Genomic DNA, 21364 nt, shown 5'->3' with positions numbered 1-21364 from the left:
TAACCCGCATGTCTTTGGAGTCTGGGAGGAAACCGACGCAGACACAGGAAGAATGTGCAAACTTCACACAGTCACTCACCCGAGGCCGGAATTGAACCCGGGTCCCTGGAGTTGTGAGGCAGCAGTGCTAACCACTGTGCCACCGTGCCACCCCACGTGTAGGTTAGGGGGATTAGTGTGGTAAATACATAAGGCTACCAGATTAGGGCCTGGGTAGGGTGATATGTCAGAGGTTCGGTGCAGACTCAATGGGCTGGATGGCCTCCTTCTGCACTGTAGGGATTCAATGGATTTTATGTAAGTGTCAGGTGCAGAACCCTTGAAGTGTGAACCAAGGCTTTCACCAGGTGCCTTGTAGACTTCTCAAACTGTAACACCACAAACCTTCAGCAGCTCTCCTGATTCCGAGCAAAAATTAATCAGCAACTAACTTGAAAGTGTTTGATGGCCCCTTTAAAGAGTGGTATTGGGATCCTCTCTGCATTTGACTGCATCCTCAGCTGTGTAAGATTAAATGGGGCCTGGTGAACCGCATGGTAGAAAAGCAGCAGCCTTTGCATTTTGCCTGGCAAAGACCAGGAAATATTGGGAAATACTGTGACAAAGATTGATGTCAAAATTAAACATGGAGAACGCAGGTACAGACTACTGCGACTTTAAATGCACTAAGGTCCTGATGCTGATTTGCAAATATTTATGGAGACAACATTTATGGGAAAGAAAAGGCTTCAGGCGTTTACATGATGTGAAACTGGCTCATCTCCAATAGTCTCTGATGTGAGACAATTATCCGTCCATGCTCTAATACAGCAGGGGCTATGTTTTCCCAGGAGGACTTTTCTGTCATTCCTGTGTCTGCCACACACATCCTGGCCCAGCAGAAACCAGCTCCCAAATCACAATGTAACTAACCAGAGCCCATCTCCATTCCCTTAGTGTAGCTTTTCATGGTGGATGAAATCAGGCAATGGGTAGGTACTCGATGCCCTGACAATGAGACGTAGTAATGTAAGGAAGCCTGGCTCTCATATATAACTAGAATATGAAAATTATACAAAAAACCAATAGTTATTCTTCGCCTGGCAGTTTCAAATCTTTATCCTAAACATGGCTAATCCAATGCCAATTGTTGATATTTCAGTGTTTTTAAAAATTCTTTCACGGGATGTGAGCATCAGTGGCTGGGCCGGCATTTGTTGCGCATCCCTAATTATCCTTGGACTGAGTGGCTTGCTAGACCATTTTAGAGGGCACAAAAACAGAAAATGCTGGAAAATCTCAGCACGTCTGACAGCATCCATGGAGAGAGAATAGAGCCAACATTTTGAGTCTTGATGACCCTTCGTCAGAAGGCAGTTAGGAGTCAACCACATTGCCTTGGCTCTGGAGTCACATGTAGGCCAGACCAGGTGAGGACGGCAGATTTCCTTCCCTAAAGGACATCAGTGAATCGAATGGGTTTTTACAACAAGCTTTGTGGTCACTATTACTGAGATAGCTTTATATTCCAGATTTATGGGGCAGAATTTAGACTCCACTAATTGCCAGGGTGAGATTTGAACCCATGTCTCCAGAATATTAACTCGGGCCTCTGGATAACTAACCCAGCAACATTACCACTACAGCATCATCTCCCCAGGAGATTTTCTTAGGAATTTCTCCTCAGGAGAATAACTGATAGAAGAGGAAAACATCTCTGTCTTGTGGCAAAAATATAGGTCACCTGTACTTACAATCCCTACAGTGCAGAAGGAGGCCATTTGGCCCATCAGGTGTGCACTGACCACAATCCCACCCAGGCCCTATTCCCGTAACCCCACAATATTTACCCTGCTAATCACCCTGACAGTAGGGCCAATTTTACATGGCTAATCAACCTAACCCACACATCTTTGGACTGTGGGAGGAAAGTGGAGCACCCGGAGGAAACCCACACAGACACAGGAAGAACGTGCAAACTCCACACACACAGTGACCTGAGGCCAGAATTGAACCCGGGTCCCTGGCGCTGAGAGGCAGCAGTGCTAACCATTGTGCCACCGTGCCGCTAAAGTCTGTAGACTTTGCTCCAGTCACTCTAGTACACTATTTAGTTTGAACAAGGTGTGCAATCATCCTACGTTGCAGACAAACCCTGCTGGAGAGGACCAAAGACTGATCTAAGGACCTGGGGCTGGGACCGAGAAGGAATAAGGAGGGGGGTGGGGGGGCAGCGCACATAACTATCAAAATTCCACAATACACAAAAACAATGCAGATAGTCAGAGGAAAAACTGTGTTTCACTCAGGCCATCTTGATTAATCTGAAGCAGTGAAAGAGTTAAAGATGGTGGAAAATCTCAGCAGGTCTGACAGCATCTGCGGAGAGTGAATAGAGCCCCCGTTCTACTCTCTCTCCACAGATGCTGTCAGACCTGCTGAGTTTCTCCAGCATTTTCTGTTTTTTGAACAGAATACGCATTTGTATTTTGCATTTAAAATAGTTCAAGATGTTTACTTAAAACATTGTTTGATTGACAGCGAGGGGGGACATGACCAATTTTTGTTCGGTATGCTGAACGGATAACCTCTGTGTTGTTCAGGCTGGTGCGCGGCAGACATTAGTCATGTTCTCACAATGAAATCTTGGATTATCAGTCAGTGCGGGGTTGATCCTGTCAGCTGATAGGAGACAGCAGTGGTGATGCCCTTGCGGAAGGCCCACAGCCCACACTACCCTGCTGCAGGTAGGCAGTGCAGAGGTTGTGAGGGAAGGACACTGAGACCATGCGATAATTACTGAGATAAGCACATTGCAGTATTTGTCAATGTCAGAGTTCACACACAAAGAGACCACACGGTATATTTTAAATAGTACAGCATTTCAAACTTAGAAACCTCACAGTCTGAGCTTCCGTGTGAACAGTGACAATTTTTTTAAAAATGCAACAATTTAATGGCTTCACAGAAGTTTTGGATAACAGAAGTGTTGGCCTTAATCCCAGTGGTTGGCATTAAACTGGTTTCTACTCCCCGCTGGGCTATTATCTTAGAAGTAGTGTCATAAAAGCCAGTCTGAATATTTCTGAGGACTATATCTCAGCACAGCTCCCTTCCAGAAACGGGTCTGTTCTCAGCAAAGTGGTTTGGAGCCAAATCACAGGCGGTGAATCCCACAGACCAATTTAACAATGAACACGGCTGGAATGCTCCATCTGTTTCCCGGAATAGCAAATCTGGAACATTGCTTCCACCTGTGTCGAACAGCAGCTGGATCACGGGTGGAGGCCGCAGTGCCTTTCCGTGTCACCTGATTACTAACCTACATGGAAGAGATAATGGCCCCATTTCAACAGCTGGATGCTGCATCTCTTACTGAACATTGAAAACATCTGGACACAAGGGAAGATTAAACAGCAGTTGTAGCTCTGGTAATCAAGCTGAAACATTAACTCTTTCTCTCCACAGATGTCGCCTGTTAAAGAATCATAGAATCCTACAGTGCAGAAGGAGGCCATTCGGACCGAGTCTGCACCGATCGCAATCCCAACCAGGTCCTATCCCTGTAACCCCATGCATTTACCCTAGCTAGTCCCCCTGACACTAAGGGGAAATTTAGCATGGCCAATCCACCTAACCTGCACATCTTTGGACTGTGGGAGGAAACCAGAGCACCCGGAGGAAACCCACACAGATACGGGGAGAACGTGCAAACTCCACACAGACAGTGACTCCAGCCGGGAATCGAACCCGGGTCCCTGGCGTTTAGAGTGCCTCTGTTTTTATCCTTATCACACTGTGCTTGTGCATTTTGGACTCATGTTTGCTGGAAGTCTTGGTGCTTTTGGCATTGACTTATATTCATTGAATGCTCTTTAAAACTTCTGTCTTTTTCCAGGTGGATATGAAGCTAAATCTGGATAGCTTCGGCAGAGACAGGAATCGACGTGCAATTAATTTCAAAGATTTAAATTGGTGAGTGCGCAGAATGTCTGTGTTAATTTAAAATGTCAAATAATACATAGAAGATACAGCACTGAAAGAGGCTATTTGGCCCAGCCAGTTCATACTCAGTTAATACTGAGTGGCACGGGTTTGTTGTTGCTACAGAAAGATTGGCAGAGTTTGTGCCCGTCATTTGCTGTTTGGCATTTCCAAATGACCACAATCGAGGATTGGTGGTAAAGAGATCAGTTTGAAAGGAACCCTAAGCTTCTCCCACACAACTGCAAGGAGTTGATCTTGTCCAACAATGTAAAATGGGTGACAGTAACTCAGCGATCCCAATCTCTCTTTCCATTGAAGTCAGTGAAAGGTCGTGAATGTAGCCCAGTCCATCACTCAAACCAGCCTCCCATCCATTGACTCCGTCTACACTTCCCGCTGCCTCGGAAAAGTAGCCAGCATAATCAAGGACCCCACGCACCCCGGACATATTCTCTTTTCCACCAGGAAAAAGATACAAAAGTCATGTACCAACCGACTCAAGAACAGCTTCTTCCCTGCTGCTGTCAGACTTTTAAATGGGCTTACCTTGCATTAAGTTGATCTTTCCCTACACTCTAGCTATGACTGTAACACTATATTCTGCATTCTCTCAGTTCTTTCTCTATGAACGGTATGTTTTGTCTTATAGCACGCAAGAAACAATACTTTTCACTGTATGTTAATACATATGACGATAATAAATCAAATCAAGTCAAATCAGTGGGGAGAGATGTAAAAAGGGTTGCTGATTTATTATCATCCATCTTACACTGTCGTGTGAAGACAAGAGCCAAGCCTTTTTCCGATATTGGGAAAAGCCAATACTGTGTGGGAAATGCGGCCGATTCCACTCACCCACCAGAGGGTGGTGGGTGAGTGGAATCGGCTGACGTCGGTGGTGGTGGAGGCAAACTCGTTGGGGTCTTTTAAGAGACTTCTGGATGAGTACATGGGATTTAATGGGATTGAGGGCTATAGATAGGCCTAGAGGTAGGGATATGATCAGCGCAACTTGTGGGCTGAAGGGCCTGTTTGTGCTGTGGCTTTCTATGTTCTATGTTCACACACGATAATAGTGGCTTTTTCCACCGTATAGTGGAAGAAAAAATTCCCGTCAGGGGTTGTATGCCATCTCGCTGGTGGGTGGCCTCTGATTCACTCACCCCGCTATCACCTCAGTGCTTCAATGATGGGGGTGCCACATTTAAAAGACACCCCTGCACACAGCTGGCACACTTACCGCTGGGAAGTCATGGCTGTGAAAGTTAAAAAGCACACTGCCTGAAATTCACTGACATCTACCTGGAGCAGCGGCTGGACGCAGTGGAGGCCCAGCGGTGTGCTATACCTGTGCTCTGCCAGCAAGATCACCAACCCAGCGTGAGCAGTGGTGGCGGAGATCAGCGCTAACACCTCGCAGAAGAGGGCACCATCCGGTGCTCTAACGAATGATTACGTCCTGCCATGCAAGTCACTCTTACATAGAACACAGAACATAGAACAGTACAGCACAGAACAGGCCCTTCAGCCCACGATGTTGTGCCGACCTTCATCTGAAACCAAGATCAAGCTATCCCACTCCCTACCATCCTGGTGTGCTCCATGTGCCTATCCAATAACCGCTTAAATGTTCCTAAAGTGTCTGACTCCACTATCACTGCAGGCAGTCCATTCCACACCCCAACCACTCTCTGCGTGAAGAACCTACCTCTGATATCCTTCCTATATCTCCCACCATGAACCCTATAGTTATGCCCCCTCGTAATAGCTCCATCCACCCGAGGAAATAGTCTTTGAACGTTCACTCGATCTATCCCCTTCATCATTTTATAAACCTCTATTAAGTCTCCCCTCAATCTCCTCCGCTCCAGAGAGAACAGCCCCAGCTCCCTCAACCTTTCCTCATAAGACCGACACTCCAAACCAGGCAGCATCCTGGTAAATCTCCTCTGCACTCTTTCCAGCGCTTCCACATCCTTCTTATAGTGAGGTGACCAGAACTGCACGCAATATTCCAAATGCGGTCTCACCAAGGTCCTGTACAGTTGCAGCATAACCCCACGGCTCTTAAACTCCAACCCCCTGTTAATAAAAGCTAACACACTATATGCCTTCTTCACAGCTCTATCCACTTGAGTGGCAACCTTTAGAGATCTGTGGATATGTACCCCAAGATCTCTCTGTTCCTCCACAGTCTTCAGAACCCTACCTTTGACCCTGTAATCCACATTTAAATTAGTCCTACCAAAATGAATCACCTCACATTTATCAGGGTTAAACTCCATTTGCCATTTTTCAGCCCAGCTTTGCATCCTATCTATGTCTCTTTGCAGCCTACAACACCCCTCCACCTCATCCACTACTCCACCAATCTTGGTGTCATCAGCAAATTTACTGATCCACCCTTCAGCCCCCTCCTCTAAGTCATTAATAAAAATCACAAAGAGCAGAGGACCAAGCACCAATCCCTGCGGCACTCCGCTAGCAACCTGCCTCCAGTCCGAAAATTTTCCATCCACCACCACCCTCTGTCTTCGATCAGACAGCCAGTTACCTATCCAATCGGCCAACTTTCCCTCTATCCCACACCTCCTTACTTTCATCATAAGCCGACCATGGGGGACCTTATCAAACGCCTTACTAAAATCCATGTATATGACATCAACCGCCCTACCTTCATCAACACACCTAGTTACCTCCTCAAAAAATTCTATCAAATTTGTGAGGCACAATTTGCCCTTCACAAATCCGTGCTGACTATCCCGGATTAATCCGCATCTTTCTAAATGGTCGTAAATCCCACCCCAAGGACCTTTTCCATCAATTTACCAACCACCGAAGTCAGACTAACCGGTCTATAATTACCAGGGTCATTTCTATTCCCTTTCTTAAACAGAGGAACAACATTTGCCACTCTCCAGTCCTCTGGCACCATCCCCGTGGACAGTGAGGACCCAAAGATCAAAGCCAAAGGCTGTGCAATCTCATCCCTCGCCTCCCAAAGAATCCTAGGATACATTTCATCAGGCCCAGGGGACTTATCGACCTTCAGTTTATTCAAAACTGCCAAGACATCCTCCCTCCGAACATCTATTTCCTCCAGCCTATTAGCCTGTAACACCTTCTCTTCCTGAAAAACATGGCCCCTCTCCTTGGTGAACACTGAAGAAAAGTATTCATTCATCACCTCGCCTATCTCTACTGATTCCATACACAAGTTCCCACCACTGTCCTTGACCGGCCCTAACCTCACCCTGGTCATTCTTTTATTCCTCACATAAGAGTAAAAAGCCTTGGGGTTTTCCTTGATCCGACCCGCCAAGGACTTCTCATGTCCCCTCCTAGCTCTCCTCAGCCCCTTTTTCAGCTCATTCCTTGCTAACTTGTAACCCTCAGTCGAGCCATCTGAACCTTGTTTCCTCATCCCTACATAAGCTTCCCTCTTCCTTTTCACAAGACATTCCACCTCTTTTGTGAACCACGGTTCCCTCACTCGGCCATTTCCTCCCTGCCTGACAGGGACATACCTATCAAGGACACCCAGTATTTGTTCCTTGAAAAAGTTCCACTTTTCATCAGTGCCTTTCCCTGACAGTTTCTGTTCCCATCTTATGCCCCCTAATTCTTGCCTAATCGCATCATAATTACCTCTCCCCCAATTGTAAGCCTTGCCCTGCCGTCCGGCCCTATCCCTCTCCATTGCAATAACAAAAGACACCGAATTGTGGTCACTATCTCCAAAGTTCTCTCCCACAACCAAATCTAACACTTGGCCCGGTTCATTTCCCAGTACCAAATCCAATGTGGCCTCACCCCTTGTCGGCCTATCCACATATTGTGTCAGGAAACCCTCCTGCACACACTGAACAAAAAGTGCCCCATCCAAACTATTTGACCTACAAAGGTTCCAATCAATATTTGGAAAGTTAAAGTCCCCCATGACAACTACCCTGTGACCCCCACACGTATCCATAATCTGCTTAGCAATTTCTTCCTCCACATCTCTATTACTATTTGGGGGCCTATAGTAAACTCCTAGCAACGTGACCGCTCCTTTCCTGTTTCTAACTGCAGCCCATATTACCTCAGTGTGCATATCCCCCTCAAAGTGCTTTTCCGCAGCCGTTAAACTATCCTTGATTAACAATGCTACTCCTCCACCTCTTTTACCAGCTTCCCTACACTTACTAAAACATCTATACCCCGGAACGTCCAACAACCATTCCTGTCCTTGTTCTACCCACGTCTCCGTAATGGCCACAACATCGTAGTCCCAAGTAGCAATCCACGCCCCAAGTTCATCCACGTTGTTCCGGATGCTCCTTGCATTGAAGTAGACACACTTCAACCCATCTTCCTGTCTACCGGTACCCACCCTTGACCTTGATACCTTCCCCAATACCTCACCACCCTCAACACTGACTTCTGGACTACAACTCCTTTTCCCACTCCCCTGACAAATTAGTTTAAATCCCCCTGAAGAGCCGTAGCAAATTTCCCTCCCAGGATATTGGTGCCCCTCTGGTTCAGGTGCACCCCGTCCTGTTTGTAGAGGTCCCACCTTCCCCAGAACGTGTTCCAATTATCCACGTATCTGAAACCCTCCCTCCTGCACCATCCCTGCAACCACATGTTTAAGTGCACTCTCTCCCTGTTCCTCAACTCGCTATCACGTGGCACCGGTAGCGTACCAGAGATGACCACATGTTTTGTCTTTGCTCTCAGCTTCCAGCCGAGCTCCCGAAATTCCTGTTTTAAATCCCCGTCCCTTCTCTTACCTATGTCGTTGGTACCAATGTGTACCACGACTTGTGACTGTTTCCCCTCCCCCTTAAGAATCCGGAAAACACGGTCCGAGACGTCACGGACCCTGGCATCCGGTAGGCAACAAACCATCCTCGAGTCTCTTTTGCTGCCACAGAACCTCCTATCTATCCCTCTAACTAACGAGTCCCCAATAACTATTGCCCTCCCGCTCTCCTCCTTACCCTCCTGAGCCACAGGGACGGACTCAGTGCCGGAGATCCTCTCACTGCGGCTCACCACTGGTATGTCGTCCCCCTCAACCGTATCCAAAGCGGAATACTTATTGCTAAGGGGAACGACCACAGGGGATCCCTGCACCGACTGCTTCTTCCCAGCCCCTCTCACCGTCACCCATCTATTTTCATTCCGCGGAGTAACTGTATCCCTGAAGCTTCTGTCTATGGCCATCTCTGCATCCCTAATGATCCTAAGTTCCTCCAACTCCAGCTCCAGTTCCCTTACACGGTTTTGGAGGAGCTGCAGATGGGTGCACTTCTCACAGGTATAATCAGCAGGGACACTGACGTCGTCCCTCACCTCGAACATAGTGCAAGAGGAACATTGCACTGCCTTCACACCCATCCCCTCTAGATACCTTGCCAGTACCAGGTAGAAACAGCAAAAAATGAATTAACTCACCCCTGCTCGCCCAAGCCCTGTGAGCCAAAGCCCTACAGCTTTCACTCTGCCTCCTGCTCACTCTGCTGCCCGCTAACGATGCTGCCCGCTCAAAAGTGCGGCCTACTTTTAAACCCTCCAAAAACCTTCCCAGACTCCTGCTGGGCCCACTTCCTGTTTTAAAAAAAACCTCCGATTTTTTACACAAATTTAACTTAAAGTAAATAAATAAATGTAGTGAACAAACCAACTGCCTTCTCCTCAGCCTGGTCCTGTGGAACAGGACTCTTCTCATCACTCACCCTCCACACATCCACAGGGATCCCACTCACTACCAGCTCAATGGGTACCACCACTCACTGTCCCTCACATAATCTCTCTGAGCGTCATGGCCTCATCACTTCACCATCCACAACTGCCCTGACACACATCCTGCTCACATTCTCTCCATCTCTCTTCACCCAGGACAAATTGTCACACACGAGGGAAAGATTACAGATGGGAGGAGGGATTCCAGAACTGACAGTCTTCATGGACTTTGAGGACAGAGCCCTCCAGCTGGCCAGGAGGGTGTTAGCCACTCCTGTGCTGATGGTGCGGTCGGCAGCGATAAACCAAGTGAGGATTCAGCATTGTATCATCCATCAGACAACAATGCTGTGAGTCATGTCTCCTGGTTCTAAAGGCCCCTGCCATGCCCATGTCATAGGCACATGGGTAGCACAGTGGTTAGCACTGCTGCATTACAGCTCCAGGGATCTGGGTTCAATTCCAGGCTTGGGTTGCTGTCTGTGTGGAGTTTGCACGTTCTCCCTGTTGTGGGAAAAATCCACCAGTAGTCAGACTTCGAGATTCAGAAAATACGATTTATTAAACGGAGCTCCGTGGAGAAAAGCGCTATGTTCATAGAACACTTTTTCTCAATTGTATACCGGGAGCGGTTCAATTTTATACCCTTTACACAATGGGTTAGACCGGTGATTCGAAGATTATCACATTTACAAGTATTTAACATTTCATGAATGGGTACATTTCCCCATATTTACAAGAATACAAACAGGTATAGACATTTAGCATTTTATGAATGGGTCTATCAATGGCTAGTTTCGTCTTGTGCGGGTGCTAATCGGTTCCCTTGCATTCATATTTCCCGCCTTCCTCTAGCATTAATCTAAGCTCTTTGTTTAGGGGTTTCCTTATCTTAAAGATGTTTCGACCCTTGGCTTTGGCTTCCTGAGGTGTTTGTTTGCTATGAGTCACTGTCTGTACTTTGTAAGTGGTTTGTCTGTCAGGATTCTGGCTTGACGTTATTTCTGAAAAGCGGGAGCCTGTGGCTGTTTTTCTGGCTTCTTTCACAGTTAACCCTGTGTGTGCCAGGCAGCCATTTCAGAGTGTGCTTTCTTGTGCTGCCATTTTAAAGTGTGCCCCCCTTGTATTTTCCCCTTACATCCCCATGTCTGCATGGGTTTCCTCTGGGTGCTCCGGTTTCCTCCCACAGTCCTAAGATGTGCGGGTTAGGTGCATTGGCCATGGTAAATTGCCCATTAGTGTCCTGGGATGCATAGGTTAGAGGGATTAGTGGGGTAAAAATGTGGGATTGTTGTCGGTGCAGACTTGATGAGCTGAATGGCCTCCTTCTGCACTGTAGGGTTTTTATGGTCCATGGTGATTTGGGAAGCAGCCCAGTGAGTCCACCAGCCAGGCCCTTGACTCCAGCCCAAGCACAGTGCAGAAGAGGAATTCAAGGACCCGACATTGAAAAGTCATCACAGCGCTCACCCACACCCTCCGCCAGTGCAGAGACACATACACACATACACACATACATCACAGCGCTCACCCACACCCTCCGCCAGTGCAGAGACACATACACACATACACACATACATCACAGCGCTCACCCACACCCTCTGCCAGTGCAGAGACACATACACACATACACACATACATCACAGCGCTCACCCACACCCTCTGCCAGTGCAGAGACACATACACACATACACACATACATCACAGCGCTCACCCACACCCTCTGCCAGTGCAGAGACACATACACACATACATCACAGCGCTCACCCACACCCTCCGCCAGTACAGAGACACATACACACATACATCACAGCGCTCACCCACACCCTCCGCCAGTGCAGAGACACATACACACATACATCACAGCGCTCACCCACACCCTCCGCCAGTGCAGAGACACATACACACATACATCACAGCGCTCACCCACACCCTCCGCCAGTGCAGAGACACATACACACATACATCACAGCGCTCACCCACAGCCTCCGCCAGTGCAGAGACACATACACACTAGTTTTAGAACAGCTTTCGGGTCACAAGCTGGTGAGTATTCACACTTTCGGATCCACAGTAGGCGGAGGCAGGGATATCCCGGGATGCCGGCAGTTGGAAGACTGCCGGAGTCCAGGAATCTGCTGAGTCGCAGTCAGATGACATGTCTCTGGACGCGGTCAATGTCTCAGTTGCTGGAGCTCCAAAAGGTAAACTCAGGAAAACCAGGGAGGGATGTTTGGTACACTCATTGGATTGAAAGGCTGCATGGAGGAGTCCGTCTACCTCATGTCCGAGGTGATTGTGCCGACACTGCTTTTCAGAGACCAACACAGCTAGGGTGGCAGCTGTCATGGATTCTTTGGTACAAGATCTTTGTCCTGCACTGCTGCAGGACACACACTCCATAGTGCAGGCACTGGTTGGGATCCATGAGTGCCAAAGCCAGAGGATGCGGAGCTTCTCAAGCTCACTCCTGCTCCCCCAATGAGGAGGCCAGGGGACCTCAGGCACCCATAGGGAGGAGAATCAGCTGGTACACACCCTGGGACCATTCACCCGGTTGACTCCGGGAGTGTCCTGCCCATCCGAATCCCCTCTTCTTGTGACTGCCTCAGCTCCAGCTCCACAGACTGAGGAAGGTGGCACTGCCACAGGACTCCAAAAAAAGTCCGGTGCCCTCCAGATCTCAGCCTTCCAGAGGACACCCACTAAGTATCACAGACAACAGGACATGGCAGGCTGCCTCCACTTCCACTGTGAATGCTGGGGCTGCACCAAGACATAGCAGCAGTGTTAGAAAGGTTAAAATGTCTCGTTGCATGGCGTGGGTATGAGAGTTAGGCACTAGTTGATAGTGTCCACCTCTGTAAATAAACTCTCACTTATTGCACCCTCTAAGGTTTCTTGTTCTGACGAGCTGTTCCTGTAATTCAGATCTGAAAACTTGATTCCTGCACATGGTAAAGACGGGATGCTGAGTCCAGGGTTCCCTCCATGTGATTTGTGCTTGCTAGCTCATTAGTGTCCCCTCATGGTAACATGCCTGTTTCTCGTAGGGAATGAGGATGTCTCCCACAATGTAAAGTGTGAGCATGACTCACTCCAGTCATTGTCAATGTCTGCTCTCTGCACCTTGGAGCTCTGGATGGTCCCCCCATCCCTTATCCCTCAGCCTCCAGTGACACTGAACCTCAAAGGTACAACTCGCAAAGGATGAAGAAAGATCAAGAGAGGTGAAACTTTCCCTGTGGCATCGCCATGATGTGACCTGGTCATTGAGAGTAAGTGAGCTGCCATCAGTCAGACGTTAAGATAAAAGTAAAATAAAAGGGTCATCCAGACTCGAAACGTTAGCTCCATTCTCTCCCCACAGATGCTGTCAGACCTGCTGAGATTTTCCAGCATTTTCTGTTTTTTTGTTTTAGGAGTCAGACATTCACAGTAACTCTTTGAGGACCAATGCAATGTTCCCACTGCAAGTAATCATCATCCTCCTGCAACGTAGGGACTATGGGCAACTGCATTAGCACGACACAAGCTGTGTCAGCGAGGGTGTACACTCCCAGCAGTCCCATGGGAGAGCAATGCTCACAGATACCATGTGGAGATGATGGGATGGCCTCACTGGATGTCCTCATCACTCTCCATGAATCCAGCAGCAGTGAGCACATCTCAAACTTGTCTGCCCCGTCTGGACATTGCCTCATCCTCTCTCAAGGACCTTCTCAATCTCGGCTCCTTCGATGTTCACCTCATCAGAGGAAACATGCCACTCTTCCATCTTCTCCTCAGGCAGTTCCTCCTCCTGTTGCAGCGCCAGGTTATGCAGGGTGCAGCAGGTGACCACGATGCGTGATACCCTCTGCGGACTATGCTGCAGGACTCCACCAGACCAGTCCAGGCACTGGAAACTCATCTTCAGCATTCCTTTGGTTGCAGTAGGAGCCTCACTATATCTGCTCTAAGCTGCTCTCTGTGGCCTCCACACAAAGAACAAAGAACAAAGAACAGTACAGCACAGGAAACAGGCCCTTCAGCCCTCCAAGCCTGTGCCGCTCCTTGGTCCAACTAGACCAATCGTTTGTATCCCTCCATTCCCAGGCTGCTCATGTGACTATCCAGGTAAGTCTTAAACGATGTCAGCGTGCCTGCCTCCACCACCCTACTTGGCAGCGCATTCCAGGCCCCCACCACCCTCTGTGTAAAAAACGTCCCTCTGATGTCTGAGTTATACTTCGCCCCTCTCAGCTTGAGCCCGTGACCCCTCGTGATCGTCACCTCCGACCTGGGAAAAAGCTTCCCACTGTTTACCCTATCTATACCCTTCATAATCTTGTATACCTCTATTAGATCTCCCCTCATTCTCCGTCTTTCCAAGGAGAACAACCCCAGTCTACCCAATCTCTCCTCATAGCTAAGACCCTCCATACCAGGCAACATCCTGGTAAACCTTCTCTGCACTCTCTCCAATGCCTCCACGTCCTTCTGGTAGTGCGGCGACCAGAACTGGACGCAGTACTCCAAATGTGGCCTAACCAGCGTTCTATACAGCTGCATCATCAGACTCCAGCTTTTATACTCTATACCCCGTCCTATAAAGGCAAGCATACCATATGCCTTCTTCACCACCTTCTCCACCTGTGTTGCCACCTTCAAGGATTTGTGGACTTGCACACCTAGGTCCCTCTGTGTTTCTATACTCCTGATGACTCTGCCATTTATTGTATAACTCCTCCCTACATTATTCCTTCCAAAATGCATCACTTCGCATTTATCCGGATTAAACTCCATCTGCCACCTCTCCGCCCAATTTTCCAGCCTATCTATATCCTGCTGTATTGCCCGACAATGCTCTTCGCTATCCGCAATTCCAGCCATCTTCGTGCCATCCGCAAACTTGCTGATTACACCAGTTACACCTTCTTCCAAATCATTTATATATATCACAAATAGCAGAGATCCCAGTACAGAGCCCTGCGGAACACCACTGGTCACAGACCTCCAGCCGGAAAAAGACCCTTCGACCACTACCCTCTGTCTCCTATGGCCAAGCCAGTTCTCCACCCATCTAGCCACTTCTCCTTGTATCCCATGAGCCTTAACCTTCTTAACCAACCTGCCATGTGGGACTTTGTCAAATGCCTTACTGAAATCCATATATACGACATCCACGGCCCTTCCTTCATCAACCGTTTTTGTCACACAGACTTTATCAGCCACATCCTCAGTGGGTATCCCCTGTCCCTGAGAAGCCAAACCTGCAGCCTCTGTGGATCCTGAAACATGATGTCCTGAAACATGTCAGGGATCTGAGATTGGCTCAGGCTGTAGGAGTGTACACTCACTGGGAATCGAACACACACCTGCAGGGTGTATTTAGTGTGGTCAAAGAGCAGCTGAACATTCAGTGAGTGGAAGGCCTTGTGGTTCACATAATTGACAGCTTGATGCCCCAGAGATCTGAGCACCATGTGAATGCAGTTGATGGCACCGTGCACCTGTGGAAAGTCAGGTATCTGCGCAAAGCCCATCACTTTTGCACCTGGTTTGACTAATCCTGGGCGAAATGGATGAAGTCATGTGCTTTTGTGAAGATTGCGTCTGTCACATCCTGGGTGCACTTGTGTGCAGAGGCTTGCAAAATGCTGCAGGGATCACCTGTAGAGCTCTGGAAGGAGTCACTGGCATAAAAATGGAGTGCCGCTGTAACTTTCAGTGACACTGGCAGTGGATGTCCTCCCAAGTCCCTGTGGCGCCAAGTCCTGCAGAAGGTGGCAGGTGTGACCAACCAGTTCCCAGGTTATGCGCCATCTTTGATGGCACTGGCTCCCGGACATCTGTGGATATGTTAGGTGCCGTCTGTAGGCCCTGGCTCTAGAGAGGTGCCTCCGAGCAACAGCTCTCTATAAGGTTCATCCTCTCCGTGCCACCCCTTCCTCTTTACACTTCTGCTCCTGCCTTTGGCAAGCCAGGTGCTTCAGTTGACATCTTCTTCTTCTTCCTCTCTCCTGCCTATGAGTGAGAAGAATGCCACAAGATCGCCAGACTCCATGTTCCTGATAGCGTCCTCACTGCAGTATCAAAGAAAGAAACATGACAGTTAGCATGTGTCTGCTAAGGACCACCCATTGGAAGCTATCTCTCAAAGCCCACTTATTCCTGCCTGGCTGCAATTTTGATGCTCAGCCATTACTTCATATTCTGCTTTGACAACAGCCCACACCACCCATGCCCCACACCACCCATGCCCCACACCAGCCTTGCCCCACACCAAATGACCGAGTGGTCACAGCTTTAGCTGCTTTACAGAATCCTGAGCTTTCATCTCAGGTGCAGGATTGTCCCAAGCTTCAGTCCAAGGCCTTGCACTGAACCTGTTCCATGAGGGCACTTTTCAATATGCACATCAGCACACAGCCAAGGATTAGGAGCATTCTCCTTGGGTAGTGTACCATTGCCAATTCTGTAAGAGGATATCATTGCTTACCCAGTGGGCCAATGGAACAGGCACACCATGGCAATCATCGATTTTGGGAGTGAGTCCACCAAGGGTTAAATGCTGAACAGCAATCAGTGACACTCACACACGTAAGTGATGCTTGAATGGTAATAATTGTGTGACTAGTTTGACTCCAGGTATGTTAATTGACTTACAGCTGAATGACCTCAGCTGTAATGAGGTACTGATGAATGACAGGTTTTCCATTAGCCATTCCCTTGGCAACATGCTGCCTCCAGAAGCCACTCCCACTGCCTCCCCCCACCCCAGCGCCTCCCCAGGATTTGAGTGGAACCATCAGTCTGTAAACCATCAGTCCCTTTGAGTCTTGCCCAGTTCTCCCTCGAGCCTTACCCCGGTCTCCCTCAAGCCTTACCCAGTTCTCCCTCAAGCTTTACCCAGTTCTCTCTCATTTCTTACCCAGTTCTCCCTCAAGCTTTACCCAGTTCTCCCTCGAGCTTTACCCAGATCTCCCTCGAGCCTTACCCAGTTCTCCCTCGAGCTTTACCCAGATCTCCCTCGAGCTTTACCCAGATCTCCCTCGAGCTTTACCCAGATCTCCCTCGAGCCTTACCCAGTTCTCCCTCGAGTTTTACCCCGGTCTCCCTCAAGTCGTAACCTGTTCTCCTTCGAGTCTTACCCTGGTCTCCTTCGAATCTTACCCTGTTCTCCCTCGAGTCTTACCACGGTCTCCCTTGAATCTTAACCTGGTCTCCCTCAAGTCTTACCCAGTTCTGGGTTTGATAATGAGATGCTAATGTATTCTGATGAGGTTCCGGTGTTGAACAGCGAGAAGTCTGCCAACTGACAAGGGAGGGGACAATCATGGTAAGCTTTCATGCCAACGTAACATGAGACTTTGCACTTCTCACAATATTTTCCACTCCTGTTGCCAAACCCACTCGATGCAAATAGAAGCAGAAAACCCCGGCTAGGATCAACTCCCCTGCGTTCAACTGAAGGCAGCGCTTACCTCTGGCTTTTCTGTCCTGATGTGGCAGAGGATAAGTTGTTTTTGAGACGGCTGAAAGAAAAATGTAGTAAATAATTTTATGATATTATTCAAATTTATATATAACTTGTTACCTTGCCCTCTCGATGTGATTACGATGGATAAGGGCTGGTGGTGGTGAGCACCAATAAGAAGTGAAATGCTGCAGATAGTAGAAATCTTTGGAGCTTGATGATCTTTCATTAGAACTTTTCTTCTGGAACATCACTGACATGAAGCGGTTAAACTAACTTCCTCTCCTTATAGGTGCTGTCCAATCTGCTGATTGCTTCCAGCATTTTTTGTTTTTAATGGCAGGTTAAAAGTGTCACTTGTACTGAGGACCTTAGAGGAACTTAGACAAAGGGCCATCCAGACTTGAAACGTTGGCTCTATTCTCTCCCCACAGATGCTGTCAGACCTGCTGAGATTCTCCAGCATTTTCTGGTTTTGTTTCAGATTCCAGTACCTGCAGTATTTTTCTCTTATCGACTAGAATGGTGTCTGAATCCAGTCTGACAATGATGCTGCTCTGAAGTGTGATCTTCATATGGAGGAGAGCTCACGAGGGTTGTGTCATCAAACACACTCACAAATGGAGCTGGAAAAGATTGTGGAACTTTTCATCACTCTGATCTTCCGAGAATTGGAAATCTTACCCCATGCTCCCAGCTTGTATATCTCAGCTGTGCTGAAATTAGAAGGGTTAGGTTGGAAACCACAGCATTTTGAGATTAATGAATGACATAGAAAGTAAGGTGGTTGGGCAGAGCTGAGATGTCCCTCTTAATCTTCCATATAAATCCACGGGCGGCACGGTGGCACAGTGGTTAGCACTGCTGCCTCATAGCACCAGGGACCCAGGTTCAATTCCCAGGGTCATTGTCTGTGTGGAGTTTGCACATTCTTCCCATATCTGCGTGGGTTTCCTCTGGGTGCTCCGGTGTCCTCCCACAGTCCAAAGATGTGCGGGTTAGGTAGATTGGCCATTCTAAATTGCCCTTAGCATCAGAGGGACTAGCTGGGGTAAATACTTTTGGTTATGGGGATAGGGCCTGGGTGGGATTGTGGTTGGTGCAGACTCGATGGGCTGAATGGCCTCCTTCTGCACTGTAGGATTCTATGATTCTATCCAGGTTACCATAACATTAAATAATTAGACTCCCTGCAGAAGTTTGGGAACTTAACTGAGAAAAGAGGGTCTCCATATCTGGCAGAATAGTTGAGAACATTAGAGGGAATTTAATGTTATGACATTTTTATAGTCATACTTCATCATGCTCATGTTTCATATCTATACATTTTTATTGGTTGATGCTTAATGGAAAGAAGTTGAAAACTATGGGGCTGAGATTTTTGGATTCCCCAGAGACAGGTAGCACTACAGACCACTAGCTGTGTGACTCCCACGCGACTTTCTTCATCGATATCATTTGAAGAGCGCTGCTTGGCCTGTGTAGGTACAAACCCAGGGTACTGCCTGTCCCTGGGAAATTAAAGTCATTCTGCAGCTGAATGAATTTCTCCCTTTATGTAGTTGAAATTGATTTTTAGAAATTAGTTGCATTCATAGAATCGCTACAGTACAGAAGGAAGCCATTCAGCCCATCGCGTCTGTACCAACCACAATCCCACCCAGGCCTATTCCCATAACCCCACACATTTACCTTGCTAATCCCCCTGACACTAGGGTCAATTTAGCATGGCCAATCCACCTAACCCGCACATCTTTGGACTGTGGGAGGAAACAGGAGCACCCGGAGGAAACCCACGCAGGCACGTGGAGAATGTGTAAACTCCACACGGATGGTGTTCATTCCTATCAATAATTTTAATTTATACCCTTGATATTAAAATCCTCATTCTCAAAGCCCGCCGAGGTCTCACTCCTTCCTATTTCTGCAGCCCTCTCCCAGTTCTACATCCCTCTGAGAACTCTACACTCCTCCAACTCTGACCTCTTGTGAATCCTCCACTTCCCTTGCTCCCCCAATGATGGCCGTGCCTTAAGCGTCTGAGCTGCAAGCTCTGCAAATCCCTCTCCACCCCTCCCTGTCCCTCCTCCTTTAATGCTCAACTTAAATCTTACCTCTTTGAGCCAGCTTTATGTCACCTGTCCTGGGGTCTCCCTCTTTGACTCTATGGGCGGAATGTTCCCTGCTGCCTGCCACGCACCATGCAAAGGTCTGTGGATCTCGGCGTTGGGGTGAGCGTGGCCGGAAATTCCGCCCATGTCCTTTTTGTGAGATTTCTGTGGGACATTTTATGTGTTACATAAATGCAAGTTGTTGTGATCAGAATGGCTTTTATACATCAACATACGTATTTTAATGGGCATGCAATGTACTTTTGGTTGGCTTTAGGTTACCTCCCAGCACAATGAAGACCATTGCCTCACAGTGTTTGCCCGAGATGCTCTTATGTTCGTTGTATGAAGACCATGAATACTGGCAAAGCAAGGGACTGAGTGCAATATTGAAACTGGTGGAGCAAGTCAATAAAAGAGCTCAGGCTTTGTTAAAGTACATCCGAGAAGACCGACCAAAACCTAAAAAGACATTGGTGTGAAATTTAACAGGAAAAAACTCCACCTGAACTTGTGGTTAATTACTAATTGGTTGATTTCATGGAGTGAAACCCATCACATTGAAGTGGTGATCTCAATGGTAAAGAGGATTTATTTTACCTTCATGTCAAACACTCAGTAAACGCCGCGGGACTAAGCAAATTGCAGTCAATTTTTACAAAACTGAACAAAGCGTTCCGGGGTGAGATACAAGTTTACATGCACTGAGTTGGAGTTTGAAACCTAGAGGTTGTTTTTGCCATCATTCTGGAGAGCCAGACCTGGCGGAGATATCAAGGACTCCCTCAGGGCTGAAGGGGAAGATATCATATGAAAGAGAGAATGTAGTGTGAAGATTTTTATCAATAAAATATCCTGCTCTTTACCTGGGCAGGGGAACACGCAAGTCCTCTGACCTCAGTTGGCTACCGGCAGAGAAATACCTCACATCGCAAAACTCGAACAAGATGGAAAATCCTGCTGAATTTGATAATAGTCATTGAGCCTTGTTTGAGAGTAAAGATAATGTGAATTCCACCAGAGTAAAGGTCTGTCACTCAGTGTCTTCCCCCAACAGAATTCCAGCTTTCCCAATATTTAAACATAATCACCTGTGTCGTTTAGAGATAGATACCATGTTGTTTACAAAACATTTGTTTTCTTATTTTGTTCGGATCTCAGTAAAAAGGGGAATGCATTCCCACTAATCTCCCAATTTTGAATAATCTTCGATAAAAGCAAAATACTGCGGAAGCTTGGAATCTGAAACCCCTTCAAAGGGTCATCTAGACTCAAAACATTGGCTCTATTCTCTCCCTACAGATGCTGTCAGACCTGCTGAGATTTTCCAGCATTTTCTCTTTTTAGTTGAATAATCCTAGCCTGGTTATGTAATAGTTAGATGTTGCGCTCTTTAATATTTGATAAAAGAGAGAAAATCAGTCAGATCTGTACATGACCTTGACTAATGACTTCAAGAATGTAAATGTCTTAAAGCAAACCATAAACATTTAAGTATCGGGCGAATTTATTGTCCGTTATAGGATCTAATAAAATCGCCCAAATTTTATGCTGATTCACCATATCAACCATGCCGCAGTCATGTTTTCTCTTCCCGTACCGAGGATTTTTTTCCTAGAACAGGTCACTAGCCTGTCGCCAGAGGCTTATAGCTTGAGGGTTCCACTCCACATCAAACATGGCTGACCAGGAGTCTCTCCCGCTCTCACCAGCAGCCATTGGCATGTTCGGAAAGATTTTCAGGTTGATAGTCAACCTGTTTGACTGCGTTATGCACACACTTTCCTTGGCCATCAAGTCCTGGGTCGGACTTGAACCTGGAGCTTCTGACTCAGAGTCAGGGACGTTACCGCACCATTGAACCTCCCATGTCATGGTACTGCCCAAGACTGATTTCTACATCAATGTTCATGCCCTTATATAGCAGTTTACTGACTGCCTTATTGCAAACAGTACTGCACCATTGTATAAAGTCCCACTCCAGCACTTGAGCACAAAAATCTAGGCTAACACTTCAATATAGTACGGAGGGAGAGCTACACTGTCGGAGGTGCCACCTTTCAGATGTGATGCTAAACCAAGATGCCGTTTG

General features: G+C 47.6%; 1 protein-coding gene across 1 annotated transcript in view; it reads left to right on the top strand.

The window, feature by feature from the left end:
- The window catches only part of LOC144492288 (Golgi-associated kinase 1A-like), a 40117-nt gene extending 19282 nt beyond the window's left edge, over nt 1-20835 (top strand). Inside the window, exons 3-4 of the mRNA XM_078210278.1 lie at nt 3878-3954; nt 19550-20835. Coding sequence (XP_078066404.1) covers nt 3878-3954; nt 19550-19754 — 282 coding nt within the window. The 3' untranslated portion in view covers nt 19755-20835. The remainder of the gene's footprint in view (nt 1-3877; nt 3955-19549) is intronic.
- Nucleotides 20836-21364: the final 529 nt, after the last annotated feature.

This window comes from Mustelus asterias, chromosome 4, assembly GCF_964213995.1.
Source record: "Mustelus asterias chromosome 4, sMusAst1.hap1.1, whole genome shotgun sequence".
Taxonomy (NCBI): Eukaryota; Metazoa; Chordata; class Chondrichthyes; order Carcharhiniformes; family Triakidae; genus Mustelus; species Mustelus asterias.
The sequence above is the reverse complement of the archived record's forward strand: the minus strand, read 5'-3'. Positions and strand labels throughout refer to the sequence as shown.